The sequence below is a fragment of the Culex quinquefasciatus genome, chromosome 3, assembly GCF_015732765.1.
Source record: "Culex quinquefasciatus strain JHB chromosome 3, VPISU_Cqui_1.0_pri_paternal, whole genome shotgun sequence".
NCBI classification, from domain to species: domain Eukaryota; kingdom Metazoa; phylum Arthropoda; class Insecta; order Diptera; family Culicidae; genus Culex; species Culex quinquefasciatus.
In genome coordinates, this window is record NC_051863.1 from 178,859,790 (window position 1) to 178,882,848 (window position 23,059).

The 23,059-nt window shown below is 37.0% G+C and overlaps 3 protein-coding genes across 7 annotated transcripts; 2 read left to right on the forward strand and 1 right to left on the reverse strand.

The window, feature by feature from the left end:
* Positions 1-427: 427 nt before the first annotated feature.
* Positions 428-2,033, forward strand: LOC6043982. Of its 2 annotated transcripts, none has more exons than XM_038265385.1 (4): positions 428-562; positions 620-890; positions 955-1,294; positions 1,366-2,033. In XM_038265385.1, exons 2-4 carry the CDS (start codon positions 833-835, stop codon positions 1,781-1,783), a joined length of 816 nt encoding a protein of 271 aa, XP_038121313.1. In that variant the 5' UTR covers positions 428-562; positions 620-832; the 3' UTR covers positions 1,784-2,033. The 2 variants fall into 2 exon arrangements, with proteins under 2 accessions (XP_038121313.1, XP_038121314.1); XM_038265386.1 differs by having other exon boundaries at positions 430-507.
* Positions 2,034-5,339: 3,306 nt separating this feature from the next.
* Positions 5,340-10,386, forward strand: LOC6043983 (armadillo repeat-containing protein 8). 4 transcript variants are annotated; one of them, XM_038262593.1, is made up of 9 exons: positions 5,340-5,511; positions 6,619-7,509; positions 7,573-7,788; positions 7,841-7,912; positions 7,969-8,196; positions 8,251-8,433; positions 8,488-8,631; positions 8,735-8,892; positions 9,412-10,386. In XM_038262593.1, the coding sequence occupies exons 1-9, from the start codon at positions 5,482-5,484 to the stop codon at positions 9,455-9,457; spliced, it is 1,968 nt and encodes a 655-aa protein (XP_038118521.1). In that variant the 5' UTR covers positions 5,340-5,481; the 3' UTR covers positions 9,458-10,386. The 4 variants fall into 4 exon arrangements, with proteins under 4 accessions (XP_038118521.1, XP_038118522.1, XP_038118523.1 ...); XM_038262594.1 differs by lacking the exon at positions 5,340-5,511 and adding an exon at positions 6,460-6,551 and having other exon boundaries at positions 9,395-10,386; XM_038262595.1 differs by lacking the exons at positions 5,340-5,511; positions 9,412-10,386 and adding exons at positions 6,461-6,551; positions 9,152-9,353 and having other exon boundaries at positions 8,735-8,911.
* A 3,294-nt stretch (positions 10,387-13,680) lies between these two features.
* LOC6043984 (islet cell autoantigen 1) lies at positions 13,681-15,804 on the reverse strand. Its single transcript, XM_038265963.1, has 4 exons — positions 15,588-15,804; positions 15,007-15,524; positions 14,617-14,895; positions 13,681-14,557 (listed from the first exon to the last, which is right to left on the reverse strand). The coding sequence occupies exons 1-4, from the start codon at positions 15,649-15,651 to the stop codon at positions 14,027-14,029; spliced, it is 1,392 nt and encodes a 463-aa protein (XP_038121891.1). The 5' UTR covers positions 15,652-15,804; the 3' UTR covers positions 13,681-14,026.
* Between the last annotated feature and the right edge of the window lie 7,255 nt (positions 15,805-23,059).

The window sequence follows — 23,059 nt, forward strand, 5'->3', positions numbered from 1 at the left end:
GTCGCGCCAGATGCGAAACGCCCGGTTGCCACATTGCTTCAAATGAGAGTCTGCATGTTTTCTGGAAAAGTCTGTATCAGGTATATATATTTTCATAAACCTATTTTCATTTTTACTTTGTAAATGTGAGGAAGGCACCACCCACCTAATGGTGGATTAAGAAACGTTTTTATATTGACATTCAACATTCAAACAGGAGAATAGAGTTATCTACGTGCGCATGTATTGCGTGTACGTACACGAAAAAAAGTGAGGTTAAATTTTGTACCAGCCAGCAAAACAAATGGTGTGCTAGTGTGTGTGAGATCGGGCTTAGATAGCTCTATACTGGCCTACATCTAGTACTGTAATAATCTAGTCCTGCTTGCCCTGCGCATTTTGCCAATGCAGATCGCCTTTGTTTACTGTTTTGACATTTGCACTTGATTGGATTCCACCAGCAGTCGTGTCGTGAAGTGGTGTTTTGATTTTACTGCGAGTTTCGTGCATTTTTGGTTTAAATTTCAAGTAAATTTATTTATTATAAAAGTAGTGAACATAATTAAATCAAGTTTTGAATAAAGTGTGTTTAAAAAAATTATACTTATACCATTATCTAAACGAGCAAAACTCTTTACAGCAATTTTTGTAATCAATCAATCTGTTGACGTTTTCATCACACTAGTTACTGATAAGCCGAATTGATTAGTATCAATTAATGCATTAGAAAGAGTTGGCAAGTTGGGACAAATCGATTAGAGCTGGCGACTTTCCAACGTTCTGAACTGATTTACGCCTAGCGGGGCGACGTGTCCTGAATTGAGCTCCAGTCGTCCAGCTGGCAAAGAACATCATGCTCAAATATTTGCTTTGTGCGTGTCTTCTTGTGGCAACCACAGCCTCCGAAAAGGGTGAGTCACTTGAAACATTTAACAGCGATTGAAATTTCAATAAACCTTTTTTCTACACATCTAGAATGGAAAGGCAACTGGTTCCCGGGACCACCGGAAAACTCCACCGCCAGCACATCGACCAGCACGTCCGGCGCGGAACCGGCCACCGACAAGCATGGGCGCGTTCAGATGGGCGTTGAGAACCCCGACTGCGACGATGCCCAGCGCAATCTGGCGATAGATTTCGATCCGAATGATATCCGGTACGCGACGGTGTCCATGTGTCTGGACAATCGGCACGAGTACCGTGGGGACTACAACATGGAACCGCTGATCACGCTGAGCAACGTGCCGGACGCGTACGTGGCCCTTCATCGCTGCATGGACCAACCGATCGAGTACGAGGAGCGGATTCCGACCTTGTGGGTTTCTTTGGGTTTATCGCAGCCTTGATAAATTTAAACATTATTCCCGTCCACTCTCCCTCTTCCAGTGGAACGCACCGTCCCCTTTGGCCACGATACGGCGAGTACGAGTTTGTCCCGCCACAACGGTGGCTCCACAACAGCGAACACGGTGCCGTAATCGCGCTCTACCATCCCTGTGCCAACAAGCAGCAGATCGACGAGTTTCGGCAAATCGTCAAATCGTGCCTCTACCGTCACGTAATCACCCCATCGGATCTACCCTCGCGGGACCGTCCCTTTGCGCTGGTCACCTGGCACGCAAAGCTGGAATTTTCCGTACTGGAGCGAACTGTCGTTGAGGACTTTATCCGCGCGTACAGTTTGAAGGGACCGGAACAAACCTCACGCGATGGACAGTACGATCATCTGCTGGTGGAACCGGCCGCCGTCGTGTCCACCCGCGACGATGAGGTGCTCTGTCCGAAGCATAAGCGGCGGGATTAGGGGAGCCAACGTTGCCATTTGATTTTGATTTTGAAAGTCGTCGTCATCCAGTGATAATTCAAGTGAATCTTGGTTTTAGCAAATCATACACAAATTTATAAATCTATACACCGTACTAATATTGTATACAACACAAAATTTGTCAGATTTCACATCGTGCTACAACGGAGAACACAGTTCACGAGTAAATATTAGAAATCTGCTTTATGAATTTTAATAAAATGTGATTTATATCGGAATATACCACAAATATTGTTTGGTTTTTTTTTTCTTGTGAAAATTGAAAACAAAAAATACAAAATTTCACCAATTCATAAGAAAACAACATAAAATCAATACGAACGAAGATTGAGTTATTTTGATTCTTGATTTTTTTTTTAGCTGTGAAATTCCGAAAAGTTAAAACATAAAAAAATAGTCACGAAGAATTAATATGAATTTTTTACATTTATTTTAATTCACCAAAATTCAAAAAAAAAAACAATTTTAAATAGAAATTTAAATATACAAGTCAAACAAATCGAAAAAAAAACATCTGAAAAATAAAAAAAAACTAAAATTAAAAAAAAATGCGCAATTCAGCACTTGTTTTTTTTATTTGAATTTTTTTTAAATGTCAAATTTTGCAATCACAATAAAATATTTTAAAAAAATATTTACAAATTCAAAGCATCTTAAATTACAAGGATAAAAAAAAGTGGTTGTTTAAATTCAAATTAAAATTTAAATATTAAAAACTGGCAACTGGAAAAAAAAAATTCAATTCAATTCATTTTATTTACCGAAATAACAATTTTACATCTTGTGTGATTGACTGGTTCATAGAGATATGGCGTTCCTTGCAACTATTTCTTTTTTCATTTACCGCTTGGTAACAGAAGGTTCTTTAAATGCAAATAGTCAAAAACTAGGGAAAATTTGGCCAAAAAAACCTAGTGAGATCGTAACTTGGGGTTCCTTAAAACTAATATCACAGAAAAGTGGTGGGGTCGAGTTCTGCTCCATTACAGGGGAAGGATGGCTTCTATCAGTGGGTTGTCCGACATCTGGCTGCAATTAAGCACTTTATATTTTTAATGTTTAAATGTCAAATTCTATTTTCAAAATAGTAAAATAAAAAATTTAAGAAAAAGTACACAGTTTTTTTATTCAGATTTGCTGAATCAATTTTTATTTCGAATCCAAAAATTCAAAACTTTCAATCAGCAAATTTTAAAGTACGCATTTAAAAAAAAGAAACGTTGTACCAAACGCTTCAGTTTGTAAGATTGTAGTATTAAAAGTATTTTGTACGTTGTAATCAAGGTATGAAGATTAGTAAGGTAAGGCGGGTTTTCCAGCTGTCAAATCAGTTAGTTAGCACGAAACCCGGTTTTTATATGGAGATTTTCAGAAAAGTGAAAATTTGACCATTTTCCGGGAACCGAAAAACAAAAATATTATTTACAACCCTACAGAAAAAACAATCCGGTGAAACTTATAAAATTTGATGTTCAAAATTTAAAAAATGAAATAAAATTTTAATGTTAAATATTTAAAAATTTAAAAATCATATGCTCAAAAACCTTAAATTCAAAGTTTAAAGATTTAAAATTAAATAAAAAAATTATGTTGAGAGCATAAAAAATTCAAATATTTAGTTTATTATTTAGTATGTAATAAAAAAATAGAAATAAGAAAAAATAATTTTAAAAATTCTGTCCAAATATCCTCGTCAAAATTTCCAATCCAATCAAGATTTTTTTTATCTTTTTCAAAATTTGGGTTTCTAACCTAAAATATGACTACAAAAATGACAGATTTTTATATAATTTGAGATGACGACATTCAAGAATTTAAAAAAAAAGTTACGAATATAAGTACACTCAACCCCCGGTCTTTGGTCACTTTTTCGTTTGACACTTTTTTAGTTTGTACCCCGTTGTCAAACTAGAAAGTGACGAACTGTCACTTTTTACACGGCGCTCACGCACATTATCAAATCATACGTTTGGTAGTGTGTGTGAACTCCGTGTAAAAAGGGTGTCAAACTTAAAAGGTACCCCGTTCGTTTGACAACAGTTGGTGTCAAATCATCGGGGTTTGAGTGTATACAAGAATATAAGAATTCAAGAATTTATGAATGTAAAAATTTAAGAATTGAGGAATTAAAAACATTAAGAATTACGGAATTAAAAAAATAAGGAGTTTAAGTATTGTAGCATTAAAGAATAAACATATCAATGATTTGCAAAATTAAATTAATTAAAGTCACGAAAAGATTGCGCTACTTTTCTTGAACTGATGCGTTCTTTCCGATTTCTATATTTATAAGCTTTATCAATGTTTATATTATCACCTCGCTAAATACCTATTTATTATTATAATAAAATTGACGTTTTTAGCTTGTAAAAAATAAAATAATAAAATAAGAATGAATTTCCCATTGGGTCCTAAAATGAAGCTTAGATGGCTGATATTATTGTTTACAGTGATAAAGCTTATTTTTCTGAGTACAATGACCCTTTGTATGACCACAAAAGTTTAAAATGGATTTTTAAATCATTTTTGAAAAATTAACCTCGCGCTCCTTCTTGACAGCAAAGCTCCTACTTGACAGCTCGTTCCAAGGGGACCATAGTTAATCCATCGAAAAATGTTGTCTTGTCAAAAAAAATAGAGCCCGATCTCACACACACTAGCACACCATTTGTTTTGCTGGCTGGTACAAAATTTAACCTCACTTTTTTTCGTGTACGTACACGCAATACATGCGCACGTAGATAACTCTATAATTATGCATTGCAGTCGACCTCGCAGTCGACTCGCTGGTTGTCAATATCCAAGGGACCGTCGAGAATGAGAATCATCAGTTTACAGAACGATGCAAAAGGAAGACTTGATTGATTTTTTTCTTGATACCCAGCTATGGGAGAGAAGCATGGCAACGTCCAGCAAACAAAAACAAACTTATGTCAAACATCCTTCAAAACTTCGTTTCGCGAAGAAAAATCCATGAGAAAGTGAAATTATTGACAACCGGAAGAGATTTTTAAAGCAAACAGAATCCAAGGGAACGTCGAGGAAGAGATCCTTCAAGCAAGAGAAAAAATCGAGGAATGAAGATAATTGGAGTATACAGATTGAAGGGACTGAAGAATTCATCGATAGATGGAGCAATATTGATATCGAGAAGATCGACAGTCAGAGAGTCGACTGTATAATAAGAAAAAAAAAGTGATCAGAAATGGTTTTTAATCGTGTTTTTTACTCACGAATAGAACTGCGTGGGCTAGTAAGGTTTTGGTGACAGGCGAGTCTACTATCACTTTGTTCTGGCACCACCCCCTTGGTTTTTTACCGTTGTACATAAAAATTTACATAGGGCTTTAGTACCCAATTGATGCATAAAATTGAATCATTAAAAATAATATTGAAACTTTGAAGATTTTAACCCAAAATGGCGTTTCTCTGCCTCAGTGTGCAAAACTGTTCGTTCTGGTACTGCACCACAACGCCAACCGTGCGCATTTCTTCCTCCCCACCCCACACACCTGAAAGAACTGTCAACTCATCAGGCAGCGCGAGCGAGAGCGAGAGAAATGTGAATTGCGTGTGTTTGTCAAAAAAGCACGAAATTTTGATCCGGGCTATTTTCGCGTTTTAACCGTAGCAAAGTGCACCACTTCCGGCCGAAAACACCGACCAAACACGCCCCGATGGCCCTGGAACCGTTTGCATGCTTCATGGTAAGTGGGCGGCACCGGTTTGGGCGCGAAATTCGCAATTTTCCGTGGCGACCTGGCCGTGCGGTTCGCGGACTCGTTTTTTTTTTTGCTCTCTTCGTCGGTCGCGTGAGCGTGTGTGTGTGTGTGGTGGTCAGTCGGTTACAAACACCAAAGCAGGCGGCGGCGCCGTGTTTTCTTCGCATACACGCGCGCGCTTCTGTTATGCAGGTTGTTACGGATAGGGTGATATAACAGCTTTTGAAGAGATTTTAAATTAGTTTTACAATCTCTTTAAAAGTTGGATCGGCTTCGTGGAGTTAATTGGAGAAAATACTTGATGTTTACGTCTGTGTTTGGGAAATGCAATGCTGTATCAACTGATCATCATTTGGAGAACGTTGCAGATTACTTGATGTTTACGTCTGTGTTTGGGAAATGCAATGCTGTATCAACTGATCATCATGAGAACGTTCCAGAGTACTTGATGTTTACGTCTGTGTTTGGGAAATGCAATGCTGTATCCACTGATCATCGTTGAGAGAACCGTTCCAGAGTACTTGATGTTTACGTCTGTGTTTGGGAAATGCAATGCTGTATCCACTGATCATCGTTGAGAGAACCGTTCCAGAGTACTTGATGTTTACGTCTGTGTTTGGAAAGTGCATTCAGAAATCCAATGCATATAATCAACCTGCATCATCGCCCTAAGCATCGTGACAGGGCAAACCTTCCTCTGCCGCTCTCCCCATTCAACAATCGGCTTTTTATTGACCGACGACGGCACCAACATTTGCGTAGATACGGCCACAGAGAGTGTCGTATCAGCACACAGAGAACGCGAACAGAATAGAATCGCGCGGGTGAATGCAGGTGGCGCCTCCCTTTACGATACAGCAATACACACATACAGCGGTTGATGCAGTTCTCCGGCGGCATGCCCATACAACCGTAGCCGGTGTGTTTTGTTTGGTCTAGTGAATTCGGAAGGTTGTTTTTGCTTCTTTTCTTTCTCTGCGTTGGCAAGTATGAATGACCCAACGATTGGATATTGCGACGTAGAAGTAGGGAATCTCTCTCGGGTAGATTTGTTATGTTGGGAAAAGACTTAGAATTGTTTTTTTTTTTAAGGACGTGGAGAACTCGCGCTCCTACATTGACGAGTTGTACTCGGACGACGCGTACAAATGCCAGGAGGCGATAGTCTGCCTCAAGAATGCCGTCATCGGTTCGAACAAGAAGAAGGGTTCGGTCATCTCACAGGGTATCGTTCCTCGGCTGATTGCCCTGCTTCGGGATGAGTCCAAGGACTACGCATTGCGACTGGACGCGGCCATCGTCATCGGTTCGCTGGCCAAGGGAACAGAATCTCAGGTGCACTCGTTGATCTACTACGAAACGGTGCAAGTATTGCTAGGAATTGTAGTCAACCCGGGTACCGACCGGAGACTTATGGAGACCTGTCTGGGTGCGCTCAAGACCGTCCTGCAGTACCCGTTTGCCCCTATCGAGCTGCTACACTCCAACATCGGCAATCTGCAGCGGTTGATTCAGCTGGCCTCGCCAAGCAGCAGCATCCAGTGTCAGGAGTACGTGGCCAACATCTTCGTGCCGCTGTGTCACTCGTCCCACCAGCAGAAGAACCTCTGCCAAGCCAACGTAATCCCGTTCCTCGCCCGGCTGATGACCACTCAGCTGACCGTTCTTCAGGTACCTGCCCTCAAGTGTCTCGCGGCGATGTGCTTCACCAACAAGTACGTGTCGGACGCCGTCTGTCAAACCTGCCACGAGGAACGCTCCATCCTGGACATCTTGACCGTGCTGCTTTCGCGCACGCGGGACGTCCAGATTCAGCTGTCCGCGAGCCGCTGTCTTACCTATCTGCACCGATCCGGATCGCTTCGAGCCGATGACTACAGAATAGTTTACAAAACCTTGCCCAGCCTGGCCCGCCTATGTTCCGAGGACTTTGACGAAGATACCCGTGCAACCGCAGCCGAAACGTTGGCCTACCTGGCGGAGGTAAGCTCCTCATTTCAAGCTCTTGACTGCTTGTCAACTAAACTCGATGTTTTTTTTTTCAAGATCGACTCGGAGCTGCAGCGGCTGGCCGCCATCAGCAACCATCTGATCTGTTCGCTGGCGAACCTGATCCGGTGCCCGTCGCCGCTGTCCCGGCAGGGTGCGTTCCGCTGCTTCGCCTCGCTGGCCGCCAACGACGAGGACATCCGCAAGCGGATAATCGAAATGGAGGGCCTCATGGAGGAGGTGCTGAACGGGCTGAAGGACACCTGTCCGGAGGTGAGGGATCTTGAGGTCTGAATTTGAGTCGGGTTAGTAACGTTTGTTTTAGGTTCGCCTCTCCGCGGTTCGATGTCTGCACTCGCTGTCCCGGTCGGTGCAGCTGCTGAGGACCACGTTCCAGGTAACTTCAACAATTTGAACGTCCCGAAAGTCAGCTTCTAACCGTTTACTTTTCAGGATCACTCGGTGTGGCGTCCGCTGATGGATCTGCTCGTGGGCGAGCCGTCGCTCGAGCTGCTCACCGTGGTCACGTCCACGATCTGCAACCTGCTGCTGGAGTTCTCCCCGGCCAAGGAGCCGATGCTCGAGTCCGGCGCGGTCGAGATGCTGTGCGAGCTGACGAAGCACAGCGATCCGGCGCTGCGCCTGAACGGCAGCTGGGCACTCATGAATATGGCCTTTCAGGTAGGTGTTTCAAGGTCGCATTTGAAGAAATCATGTTGTAAAGGATGCTTTCAGGCCGAGCAACACGTCAAGTCGAAGATCATCAACACGCTCGGCACGGACCGGATATTCCAGCTGCTGGGCGACGCGGACGAGCGGGTCATCATGAAGACGCTGGGCCTGCTGCGGAACCTGCTGAGCAATACGCTGCACATCGAGATCATCATGTCGGAGCACTCGTCCGAGGTGTTGCGAGCGGTGAGTTTCTCAAAGATTTGTGCCAATCGGGTACTGATTAAATCTGTTTTTTAGGTGAACCTAGTCCTGGACGGACCGCATCCACCCGAAGTGAAGGAGCAAGCTTTAATAATCATAAGTAACATTACGGCCGGAGCGCGGGACAAGGACTACGTGCTCGAGGACGAGAACATAATCAAAAAGATTCGTGAATTTCTGGTGAGTGTTCCCTCGGTCGTTCGCTGTGAATTGTAGATTACCTGCCCCAATGTAAACAAGGGCGCCTGTATGGACAGTTACAAACGACCATATCCCTCTGCAGGTCGTCTCGGACAACAAGCTCCAAATGGGGGCTGTGTTCGTGGTGCGGAACCTGATGGACAAGAGCGGCCGGCAGAAGATGCTGCGCGAGTCGGGCATCCTGGAGAACCTGGAACAGCTGCTGCACATGACGCCGCGGGATTCGCAATTTTACGAAGAGTAAGTAGGGCAATCCCAACCTACACTCAAACCCCGATGGTTTGACATCAACTGTTGTCAAACGAACGGGGTCACTTTTTAGTTTGACACCCCTTTTACACGGAGTTCACACACACTACCAAATGTGTGTTTTGATAGTGTGCGTAAGCGCCGTGTAAAAAGTGACAGTTCGTCACTTTTTAGTTTGACTTTGACCAACCAACGGGGTACAAACTAAAAAAGTGTCAAACGAAAAAGTGACCAACCACCGGGGGTTGAGTGTATCGAGGTGGATCAAACGTGCCGCTTGCTGATCGGTGAAATAGAAAACAAAAGTGACGTCAAGATATTACGTAGCCTTTCATCCGAGCAGCAACACAAGGCCGTCCAAAGCGCTTTCCGTTCCGCGTCCGCGACTTTTGTGAAACCACTGCTCCAAAAACCAAATAAATGAATTTGCTCTTCTCTTCTCGTTCCGCGAACCCGCCAACGCGCTGCTTGTGCTTGTGCGTGCGCCCAATGGATTGCAACACTACACAGCATACGGCAGGAGATTTTAAGGTTTGATTTCTCGGACGAGCACTGAGCGCCACCATCAACCAACCAACCAACCATCATCTCTCACGGATTCCCCCCCTTCAGCTGTTGTTGACACTTCTAGTGTGATCGTGTGTGTGTGTGTGTGTTTGTTCTGTGCTTTGTTGGATGTGGCGCATGTTTGTGAACCTGGTTACAGTATCTTCCTCCGCGTGCGGTCACTCGACCTTCTAACCTCCGCGCGACGCGGCTCCCCCAGGAAGGTGTCGTTTGTTAAGTTTATTCTAATTTTATTAATTTATTTAGAGCTCTAACAAGTGTGCATGTAACGGCAGCAGTATCAGGTCATCGGGTGATCGAGATTGTGTGTAGGGCTTTCGTCGATTTCTTCCAAAACTGTGCATGCGAAGGGAGATCGAGTGTGCGACAGGACTAAAGTGTGAAACCGATTGTATATATTTCATCCCCAAAACAAAATATGACTCGAAATGTAAGGTAATGACAAAAAAACACCCAGCAGGGACGTTGAGTTTTCAGTTCAACACCGGAAAACAGGCAGGCTCTTCCAACCACCCACAAGCGTTGGAAATAAAACTAGACGAGCGTCAAAACGCATTTATGTATTCTACGACGAAGGACCGACGACAGAGAGCGAGAGACCAACGAGGATGCCAAACAACCCTTTAGAGGTGCGCGCGCGCTGTTTCCTAAATACGCAATAAACACGCTTAGACGTTCCGCGAGCAAAGAAAGAAGAACCGTTTGGGTCGTGTAGCACTTTTAGAGACGAGATTCAAGGACTGGCAGTGTTTTTGAAACACTCTTTACTGCGGGAAGATTGCGGCGAACTTGCGTTTATTGCAAAGAATGTGACGACCCCTTAAGAATCCCCCACTCCCTTGCAGTGATCCAGAGTAGCGTAAGAGACCCCCCCTCAACCCAGTTGTAAAATAAATCCAGTGATCAAACTATTCTAAACAGGAGTCGCAAGATTTTGTTCGATGACCGCCCAAAACGCTCCATGTCGCAGAATTCTCGCTGCGTTCAACGCAACGTGGTAGGCCTGGCCACTTTTTTTCTCTTAGCTTTTCACAGCTATTCGTTTTTATTGATCTTTTTTTTCATGGAGCACATAACATATACATTCAAAGTAGCATACAAAGAAGTGGTTGATCCTGTCGTGGTGATTGTTGCATTCGATCGTAATAATTCGATCATAATTTCTCGACTCACGATCGAGATTTCTTGATCGTAATTTCTCAATCTACCACCGACAAATAACGACCGACGATCGAGAAAATCTCAATATGGGTTAGACGCACGTTTTCAAAACTTTTAAAAATTCATGATTTTTAAAACATTAGAAAAATATATAAATTTAAAAATAACTTTAAAATTTTTTTTTAAATTCCAAAAAAAGTATCAATGACGAAAGAAGATCTCTGGAGTTTTTTTTTTTAAGGCAGGGTTGTTACGGACGGCGCGGATCGCGCGGATGGCGCGTATCGCGCGGATCTGGCGCGGATTTGCTGGCTAATTTCGCGGATAGCAATTTTCATAAATAAAATAATTGAGAACGATAGAATTTCTTTCAAGTTACAAAGGAAAATATTATAAGCAATAACATAAATTCAATCTTCAATTTCTGAGAATGCAGAAAATTTTCTTCTGAAAATTATTCATTGTTTTTTTTTTTCTTAATACGAATCTTCAAAATAATCTTCAAGGAGCGTTTATTTTTAAAAATGTATTGAGATTTCTTATATAAATTTTACATAACATTACAACTCATAATTTTTGTCAACATTTGCTGACCTGGTTTAATTATTTTTCTATAATTATTCACATGATACATTTAATTTTTATCTTCGGACTCATATTTTAAACTTTTTCCAAAGATTTAAACATAAGGATGTACATAAATGATTCTTAGGGTATGTTCCGGATTGGATTTAACCCTTAGATTTTTTTTTAAGAACGGTACAGAGTTCCAAAGTTTCCAAGGCATTTTCTAATATAGCAAACAATAAATATTGAGCGAGCATATTAATTTCAATTTCAAAATTACAAAATTCGAAAAATTACAGAATTTTAAAAAGCTTTAGATCTTTTTAGATTTTTTAAGTTTTTTCAATCTTGAATTTAAATTTTGAAATTTGTGGTTTGTTAAAAATTGAAAGATTCTGTTGCCACTCTGATTTAGGTAGAATTGGTTCTACTCCCAATTATCAAAACATGACGAAATCCACTTAGCAATCTGCTAAATTCTCCGTCTTAAATTGAAAATTTCAGAATTTACATATTCAATTAAACAAAAAAATAAATAGAATTCATAAATTTAAATTGCCAAAACTTGCAGACTCAAAAACGCAAAAAGAAATATGAATTCTCACATTGAAAAATTACAAAAATAAATTAACATGGATTTTTCATAAATTCTTAATTTTTTAAGAAAGTTCTTAAGTTATTAAATTAGAAAGATAAAAAATTATAAAATTATTTATTTTTAAAATTATTAAATTTTTAAATTATTAAATTATTAAATTCTTAAATTATTAAATTATTAAATTATAATATTATTTATTTATAAAATTATAAAATTATTTAATTATTAAACTATTAAATTACTAAATTATTAAATTATTAAATTTTTAAATTATTAAATTATTCAATTATTAAATTATTAAATTATTGAATTATTAAACTATTAAATTACTAAATTATTAAATTAATAAATTATTAAATTATTAAATTATTAAATTATTAAATTATTAAATTATTAAATTATTAAATTATTAAACTATTAAATTATTAAATTATTAAATTATTGAATTATTAAATTATTAGATTATTAAACTATTGAATTATTGTTTTTTTTGCCATTTTCTTAGTTCGAATAATTTTCGGAGTCATATTTTAGTTTAGAGAAATTTAGAGAAGAAAATAAAATAAATTTCGTGTTTCGATTTTCCAGAGTAAAATTTTGGTGAGAATTATCAAGTACAAAATCCCTAGATTTTATGGTTATTTATTTTAGGGTTTTAAATTTTTGAATTAAAATTTTTTTCCTGAATTTGTTTTTAAAGCAACGATATTCAAGTGTTACAAAAAATGCTAATATTGTTTCAGAAATGGCAGAAAAGATTCCACTTGGTGCAGGTGGGATATGAATCCACAACAGATCAACGGATCAGTAATGCTTTCTGTATTATTCTTTTTTCGTTTAAAATTTTATTCATTATGTTACTCTCTTCTATGTTTGTCGCGATTTTTTTTATGGCGCGGTTTTCGCGCGGATTGGGTTTTGGGGTCGGCGCGGATCCGGCGCGGATTTTTTTTTCGACTTTTCCGTAACAACCCTGAAAAGGTCTAATAAATCAAATTTTCAGTTTTTGCTTTTTGGGTGTTCTTCAATACCCCTGTCTCAAGGCTCTTTCAAAAACACCCAAATAGCAAAAACTGGAAGTTTGGTTTATTGGACCTTTAAAAAAAAAAAACTCTAGATCTGCTATATACTTAGAGTATGATTATCAGGATTGATAAGGACGTTTAAGAGTGCGTTGAAGAAACATTAGCAGAAGAAACATAAAAATAAAGATAGGTACAGTCCAGACTCGATTATCCGAAGGCCTCGGAAATATTTCACTTCGGATAATCGAATCCATGATGGCGGCCAATATGGCGGTTACGAAATATTGAAAAAATGCATTTTATTTAATAAGCAATCAACTATTCAAATTTGACTAAACTGGGGTCGCAGAATTCAAATTTAATGATTAAAACAAGAAGAAAAAAAAGAAATTTTTTTTTGTTCGTGATTCGATTATCCGAAGTCCTATACAAACCTTCGGATAATCGAAACTTCGGATAATCGAGGCTTCGGATAAGAGGGGTAGACAGTGGAATTATTGATCCTAAATCCAAATTTTTAACCAATTTCCACATTTATTTAAGAATTAAAAAAATAGGAATTTAAAAATGTTTAATTTTTTTTTAAATAAATTTCATAACATAAAAAATAAACTATTGATTTTTTTAATTTTAATTTAAAAAAAAATTAAATATTTAAAATTTTTAAAATATTTTTTTTAATTTTTCAAATTAAAAACAAATATTTTTTTTATTTTTAAAATTTTCAATTTTTTTAAATTTTTTGAGTTAAAAAAATTATTTTTTAAAATTTTATTAATTTGAGAAATTTTAAAAAAATTAAAAAAATTGACAATTTATAAAATTTCTAAAATTATTGAAATTCAAAATTATTTTTTTTTAGTTGTTTGAAATAAAAAAGAAATTAATTTAGATTTTGTTAATTTTGTTATTTTTCAAATTTAAAAAATCAACTTAGGATTTTTGTTAAATATTCCGTTAAAATAAAAAAATATTCAAAAAATGGTATTACGATATTAATTTCTCAATGGTAAGTCGTAATTTGTCGATGGTCGTAATCTTACTATCGAGAAATCTCGATCGTAGGTCAAGAAATTACGATCGTATTATTACGATCGAATGCGATAATCACCACGTGTGTCTGTAATATAGCTCTGCAATAGCTGTATGTAAGAGTAATAATAACGCGATCCGGTTGGAGTGCACTGGTGTCGTGGAAAGAAGGCGCTTAGGCAGCCAGACTGTTGTGGGGCGCGTCGGCTTTGGACGGAATCGCGTCCGGATTGGAGAGCGGGTCGAGCTCCGCAAACAGCTGGTACCAGCCGGACAGGTCTTTCGATTTGCCGCCGACGCCACTCTTTTTGCCCTCTTTTGGCGGGTCCGTGCTCTTGGACAGAGATTGCAAAAAGCTACCAAAGAGGTCGCCGCTTGGCGGTGCCTTGGACGCCGATGGTTGGTTTAGGTTCAGCAGCTGCTCCAGCGGATCGTCGTCGCCGCCGTCCAGCGGGTTCGCATTGTTGAGCAGCGTAGAGGGCATGAATGGAGCCGGCGAGGACATAAAGTCGGAGAATTCGTCGTCCATCGTGAGGCCGAGCAGGTCGGACGAACCGGATTGCTGCGGGTCGGTTTTCGCGGGTTCGGAAAGGTCCGCCAGAAGGTTGTCGGCTGGGACGTCGGTTAGGATCTGGTCGTCGTCATCGGCTTTAGTGTCTTTTGAAGTTTCCTTCTTTCGAGCAGGTTCGTCATCTTTGTATTCATCCTGCAACAATCAAAATAGTTATTCTTTCTTTATAAGACTGATGGTCATCTAAATCTAACCTGGAAAAACAACATCTGATCGTCGTCCGCAGGTTTCTCCACCTGTTGCTCCTCGCGTGTCAGCTCCTTTCCCTCACCCTCTTCCCCCTCGACCACGTTCGGATTCGCCTGGGTCAGCTCCTTCAAAATCGAAAAGTTATAGTGCGGATCCTTGGACAGGCTCTTCAGCGCAGCCCGGTACGTGTCGTTGCTTTTTTTCGCAACGTTCAGCATCGCGTTCTGGTATCCGACGAGGGCGTGCGAAAACATATTACATCTTGCCGCCGTCAGCAGGTCGATCTGTAAGAGGAGAGATTTTTTTCGATTACCGACCACCAGTGTGCACCACTGTCAGACTCATACACCAGTTCGTGCTACCTGTCTGAAAAAATAGATGGTGCCACAACTCACCTTCTCCAAGCAGTCCAGCGTGTACTTGTCGAACTTGGTTTTAGCCGTTTTCACGTGGCGTTGCGCCTTCCGGAACTTCTCCAACCCCCTGCCCGTGTCCGGATCCAGCTGAATGCTCACCGACTTCATCCAGCTCAGCGCCGCCCGATACTCGGTTCTTTCCTTCTCCATCGCCTCGATGGTATTCTTTGTGTCCACGATGGCCCGTCCCTTGAAAGTCTGCACATCGTGGTACAGCCTCAGCAAGGGAACCCGGATCGTAATCCGTTGCTGGCCACAATACGAAATCGCCTTGCCCGTGTTGGACATCAACTTCCCCGTCGTAGGATTCTCCTTGGCCACCTCGCGTAGAAATTTCCCCAACGAATTCTCCTCCTGAGCCAGAATACAAACGCGTTCCTGGTACTGGTCAATGATCCGGTACAGCTGCCGACAGTTTTCCGCGACCGACTGGAACAGCTCAATCTTGGCGTCCAACTCGCCATCCGATGCCACTATGTTTTCATCTTCTTTCGATCCTGCAAAAGAAAACCCCCAATTTTTTCCACCCTCCAACAAAGCTGTTCGGTTCTGACACTCACCCAGCTTGCGTTGGACCGCCTTTTTGGTGACCCAAAACTGGTGCTGGAACTCGGACTTGAGCATCCCGCTTCCGGATCTGTTTCCAGACTTCAAATAAAGGCAAAATTTGCAACGAAGGCTCTGTGCGCTGGCTGGAGTGCTGATGATTTTGACAAGTGCATCCGTGTGGCAGAATCGAAGAAAATCGTCGTGGGGTGGGAGGGAAATTATCGATTTTTCTCGGGCCGAGGTGGCCACCACCACCGTATACGGGGGTTTGTACTGGCACGTGTGTGAGGCGTCGCCGCAGTAGTGACTCGGTTTGAAAATAAAAACATGTTTGGAATATTCGTTAAATTAGGGAGAACATGCAATCTCTTTCTCAAAATTTACTTATTTTATCTAATCGAAAAATCGATTATAACATTGCCCATACCATACCTTTTGTTTTTCATGTTTTTCCTAAAAACTTTTAAATTTTGGGAGTGTTTTCACATGTTATGCTATAAAATTATATAATAAGCTTTGATATTTATTGCAAAAAATATCAATTTATATGGACACAAGTTTCTATGGTAATATATTGACATTTAGTTGAATTAAATGTTTGCAAAACTAAGTTTAGATAAGTTTTATATAGAATTTCCAGAGTTATATAAACTTTTATACTAAGTAGTTAGTAAACTTTATATTCAATCCAAATTATTTTTTTAATCAGTCAAGGATGCCTATTTGGAGTTGGGAGACTGGATTTATGGTGATTTGTCAACAAATAACATTATTTATGTTAATTTTTCGAAAGGTGTACAAACTTTTTTTGCACCTTTTTTATTTTACGTAATAGTATTTGTTATATAACTTTTTATAGAAATCATCTTTTCATGAGCTTTTTGTAGCAAAATGTTTGGCATGAGTTTCTGAACAAAACGTAGTACTAGGTTCCTGTCAAACTTATTTTTTTACCTGTTTCATCACAAAATGTGCATAGTGCCCAAGGGGTGCAAATACTTTTTTTGCATACTGTATTGTTTTTACTATTTAAACATTTAAGGGTTTTTGTCAAGGCTTAACAAGGGCAAATCATATTTTGCATATAGTGTTTTTTTATTTTAATTTTTGAAACACCTGATGCAAAAAGGACTTCTTTTAAGAGTAAACTAGAATATTGTTTTAAAAAGTGCCTTACTTATTTTGTTAATTAAACATATTTTTGAGACCAAATTTGACTCCATTGAAAAATTATTGAAAATTAGACCATTTATACAAATCGCTTTAATTTAATTTTTGCTGTAAGCATGGCGTGTTTCGAAGAACGAACAAAAAAAATGATAATATTTGGCTTCATACACGTGATACCCTTTTCCGCTATTATTCGGGGTAAATCGAAATATTTTGTCGAGGGGTCTCGATCATTTATTTGTGATATTACTACAGAATATCAAATTTGCACCCGACGTCAATCCCACCGCGGTACCTGTCGCGGTAGCAAATTTGCTCTCAGTTCTTCGAGATTTCACTTTGATGCACGGAAAACTGAATCATGCACGGAAAAAAATAAATTGCTTTTTTTATGTATAAAAAAATTAAAAAATTACAAAATAAAAAAACAAAAAAATTGAAATCAAAACAAAAAAATTAAAAAAAATAAAAATTTTAAAAAAATTAAAAAAAAATAAAAATTTAAAAAAAATAAAAAAAAAAATAAAAAATTTAAAAAAAATTTAAAAAAATATCAAAAAATAAAAAAATAAATTAAAAAAAAACATAAAAAATGAAAAAAAATTCACACATTTAAAAAAAAATAAAAACATAAAAAAAAATTAAAAAAAGAAAAATAATAAAAAAAATTAAAAACATAAAAATTAAAACAATTAAAATTTCAAGCAAATTAAAAACATTAAAAAAATAAATTTAACAAAAATAAAAAAAAATAAAAGAATGACAAAGTAAAAAAAATTAAAAAAAATATTTAAAAATTTAAATAAAAAAAATTAAAATCATTTTTAAAAAATTAAAAACATTTAACAAAAAATTAAAAAAATATTTTTTTTAAAAAGTTAATAAATTCAAAAACATAAAAAAAATTCAAAAACATTTTAAAATTTTAAAAAATAACTTATTTAAAGAAATAAAAAAATTAAAATTAAAAAAAATCTAAACATTGACAAAATACTAAAAAAATTGGAAAAATAAAAAAATAACGTTTTCATTAAAATATCTAAATCCGGCCTTTTTTAAAAAATTTTGTATTTTTGAATTTTAGATTTTTTAAATTTTTGAATTTTTGAATCATACACAACAGCAGACATACAAAAATCTCTGTATTGTTGCATTTGTGTATTTTTGTATTTTTGATTTTTTGAAATTTTGAATTTTTGAATTATACACAAGAGCAGACATACAAAAATCTCTGTATTGTTGAATTTTTGTATTTTTGTATTTGTGTATTTTTGTTTTTTTTTTTAATTTTTGGGTTTTTGAAATTTTTGAATTTTGAATTTTTTGAATTTTTGAATTTTTGAATTTCTGAATTTTTGAATTTTTGAATTCTTGAATTTTTGGATTTTTGAATTTTTGAATTTTTGAATTTTTGAATTTTAGAATTTTAGAATTTTAGAATTTTAGAATTTTAGAATTTTAGAATTTTTGGAAGCAAATTAAAAACATTAAAAAAATAAATATAACAAAAATAAAAAAAATTAAAAGAATGACAAAGTAAAAAAAATAAAAAAAAATATTTAAAAAATCTAAATAAAAAAAATTAAAATCATTTTTAAAAAATTAAAAACATTTAACAAAAAATTAAAAAAATATTTTTTTTAAAAAAGTTTATGTCGTTGCAAATATTTTTTGAAGTTTATGTCCCTCGGCTCTGATCAAAGCCGAGGAGGGGGCAAAAAAACATAAAAATTGAAATTACAAGCCTAGGTTTTAACTTTTGGATGAAAAAGTGTTTCAAAATGCATTTTATAGGCGTACAGTTGCTTTCCACTCATTAGTTTTGAAAATATCGAGGTATTTTTTTTTTCGTAAAAAAAAACTTTTTGTGGGACTGTACATTGGCATTTCATGAAAATTCAAAATGTTTTCAAAGGAGTTCAAACATGCTAAATATGATTATAAACGCGGGAAAATGCATTTTAACTGGTTTTCAGTTGATTAAACTTTAATTTTCATTAAAATTTTGAAGTTTTTTGGAAAAAAAATTTTTTGCCCCCTGATTATTCAGGCCAACTTTGAAGGGAGGGAGGGGGGACATAAACTTTGAAAAATATTTGCAACGGCCTAATAAAAGAAAAAAAATTCAAAAACATAAAAAAAATCAAAAACATTTTAAAATTTTAAAAAATAACTTATTTAAAGAAATAAAAAAAATTAAAATAAAAAAAAATCTTAACATTGACAAAATACTAAAAAAAATTGGAAAAATAAAAAAATAACGTTTTCATTAAAATATCTAAATCCGGCCTTTTTTAAAAAATTTTGTATTTTTGAATTTTAGATTTTTTAAATTTTTGAATTTTTGAATCATACACAACAGCAGACATTGAGCAGACATACAAAAATCTCTGTATTGTTGCATTTGTGTATTTTTGTATTTTTGATTTTTTGAAATTTTGAATTTTTGAATTATACACAAGAGCAGACATACAAAAATCTCTGTATTGTTGAATTTTTGTATTTTTGTATTTGTGTATTTTTGTTTTTTTTTTAATTTTTGGGTTTTTGAATTTTTTGAATTTTTGGATTTTTGAATTTTGGAATTTTTGAATTCTTAAATTTTTGAATTTCTGAATTTTTGAATTTTTGAATTTTTGAATTCTTGAATTTTTGGATTTTAGAATTTTAGAATTTTAGAATTTTTAGAATTTTAGAATTTTAGAATTTTTAGAATTTTAGTATTTTAGAATTTTTAGAATTTTAGAATTTTAGAATTTTTGGAATTTTAGAATTTTAGAATCTTTAGAATTTTAGAATTTTAGAATTTTTGAATATTTAAATATTTGAAAAAAATAAGCTATTTACATATTTTTGAATTTTTGATTTTTTGAATTTTTAAATTTTTTGAATTTTTGAATCATACACAAGTGCAGACATAGAAAAATCTTCGAAACACGCATTCAAAACGGCTTGCCGGGTTGTCGGGTATCAGAAAATGAATACCCGACAGGTACCGACACATATTTTTCTTCTACAAATGAACTAGAGATCAAATGTGATACCTGCTTTGCCAAGCGCGGTGGGAGACTCGGGGGCAAACTCGAGAGCAAATTTGGTGGGAATCAAATCGGGTACCAAATTTTGAACTTTCGACATGTGTGTGTGTGTGTGTGTGTGTGGTCCAATCCAATACCCGCTAACCGGTAGCGATATTATGGGAAAGTATAGTTTGTATCAGACTTTGTATATGCCGAATGCTGATACAACTTATCTCAGTCCCGGGTATTAGGTGATGATAGCCCTCGCGCTGCTTCCAACGACCCGTTTAAGAATGACAGAGCTCCTTACGGTCCAATTCCGAGGTCGCTGATGGTCGACTGCTTAGCGTCCCAGATCACCATTCCAGAAGTGTGAGTTCGAGTCCCACTTGATTCATTTTCGTTTTTGTTCATATTCAAAGTTCAAATTTCTGATTCCAAATTTAAAAGGTACCGGCCGGGTTTTTATCCCTGAACCTTCTGCTTGTGGGGCAGAAGCCGTAACCATTAAGCCACGGAGCGCGGTTGCCAAATTTTGAACATTCGACATTTTCGAAAAATGAAATTCTTTGAAATTTTCAAAGGATTAAAAAGATTAACAAACTTTTAGCATTTCTAGGCACGAATCAACACATAATGATTGATTTTGAAGGTAAACGAGAGCAAAAAATGATAAAAATGCCCCCCGCGGTGGGCTTGTTTCGGTGGCAAATTTGCTACCCTAGCGGTGGGGATAACAGAGTTTTTTCAAGGTGGCAAATTTGATCTCGGTTTTCATAAGCCTGGTGCAAATTTGATTTGCACTCCAGCGCTGCGAGAGGCGAAATGTTACTCTCAGGGTTCCAATCGAACTGTCAAATCGGGGTTCCAATCGAGCAACAAGACCATGCAAGAACAAGGTCAGAATCAATTTAAAATGATTTTGGGCAGAAAAATGAGATTAACACGTGGATTAACAACATTTTACAAACATTGTAAAACTGTTGTTTTTATTTAAATGATAGTTTTTGTCAAGTTTGCTATTTCGGTACAAGAAACGTGCCAGCACCAAAAAAATACTACAAGTTTTTCAACCTTAAATTTGAATGACTTTGGGTGTGTATAATTTCTCCCAGAACATAGAAAAAAATAAAAAAAGGTCCCTATAAAAAATATGTTTGTTTTCACTGGGCGCAGTTTGCGCGCGTTATCAATCTGAATCTCCCAAGATGGCGGCCCCCTGTACCCAAGGCTGTAGAAAGGTAGGTAAGAACTGGGATGGAATAGAGTTATCTACGTGCGCATGTATTGCGTGTATGTACACGAAAAAGATTGAGATTAAATTTTGTACCCGCCAGCAAAACAAATGGGGTGCTAGTGTGCGTGAGCTCGGGCTTAGATAACTCTATAAACAAAGAGAAAAAACCTATAGAGATCTCCACGGTTTCTCTCACGCACACCATCATTCTGTGTTAGTATTTGTATTTGAAGTATTGTTTTGGTTTTGAACGATTGTGATTGGCTGAATTCCAAGCAGCTGATTTTGTTTACACTTTTTTACGCAGACATAGGCAAATCGAGTAGATCAATCGTCTGTAAAAACCAGCTGTTTACCACGTGCTCGTGTTATAACAAAGGACACAGCTGATTTTGACAGACGAATCATTCTACTCGATTTGCCTGTGTCTGCGTGTAACTAAACTCCAAACTAACACACTCTCGCGCGTGGATATCTCTATTGTCAAACTAAACCACTTTCAACATGGCCGCTTCTGTCAACCTAAACTAGTCCTTTCTTATGAGTAGAAAATGAGAAGTATTGTAATTTGAATTGACAAAAAAACTTTTTTAAATCAATTTCACAAATAATTGTTAATTGCATTAATAAATTGATTAAAATACTTTCAATTGAAAGGCATTTATTTCTATCGTACATCGAATGTTGACTTTTTAGCATTTTCATTTTAAAAAACAATACATTTCATGAACTGACGATTCTTTTGCCCATTTAAAACTATTGTAATTTTTTTGCGCGTTACATAGAAATGTCATCTAGATTGAACAATATTAAACCTGAGCTTCCCGTGAAATTAATGTGTGCGCGTGAAGAAACAACATCGTAGAACTGGATTTAAAAAGCAAACAAAAATAATGGCCACAGTTTAACCTATTTTATTTTTTCGCACTTTTTCAAATTGAAAAACAAACTTTTTGCTCTTTGAAGTGCATGAATTGGTAAAAATTGAGTTTTTGCCAGTCATTTCTTTCGATTCTGACACCTTAGGGCGTGCGAATGTTAACTATCGCACTAACAACATTACTTGAGTAAAAATTGCCGTTGAATTCGCTTTGTAAATGCCGGCCCTGATACTCTTCAAGTGTGCTCCTCTTTAGGGAACTGGGAATGATTTATTTACTTTCTTTGCGTAACGGGACAACGACAGGAGCAGATCTAAGAAAAAATCTCCCCTCCCATTTAATGACTTGCAGGCTTTTTAGGATTTTTTTTTAGAATAAAGTGAGAAAACGCATTTAAATCATATTGCATTTTTCAAATCCAAATGAAAATTAAAAATCTTTCATATAAAAAAACCCATTAAAAATTCAAGAAGTGAAAACTCGAGTGAAAATTTTTTGACTCGTCGTGATCGTATCGTATCATTTACCTCGAGCGTGACCTTGAGTCATCTTTGACTTGCCAACCATTTCTAGTGATTTGTATTCGGCAGCTGAACGGATCCACCGTAAAACGATGGAACATAAACTCAGGATTCTCCACCCACGTCCAACCGCAAATTTTAACAGCCAAATTACTTGGCCAAATATAAAAAAAATGCGAGGAAAAACTAAACAACATTTCAACCAAAGAAAAAGTCATCCGCATGCTTGAGCACTGAGTTGAAAAACATCATCAAGAAAATTTGGATTGTCAAGCTATCTGAATCACAGATTTCTTGATATTTGTATAGAGTTATCTACGTGTGCATGTATTGCGTGTACGTACATGAAGGATTTTTAGGTTAAAATTTGTACCCGCCAGCAAAAACAAATGGTAAGCTAGTGTGCGTGAGATCGGGCTTAGATAGCTCTATTCGAGATAAATTTTCTTGCAAAAAACAGAAGAAAAATATACAAACGTAAACACTCAAAAAGAAGACTATCCAGCCGTCCCGTCCCAGGGTAAGAAGAAAGCCATGACCCGTACCGCCATCTGTCGGTGGATACGAGAAACTTGCCAAATCTGTCACGTTGTGGTAGGGCTGTCTCGCTCTGACATCCCAGCAAGCAAGACTTTTTCGAACCGCGCGCTGAAC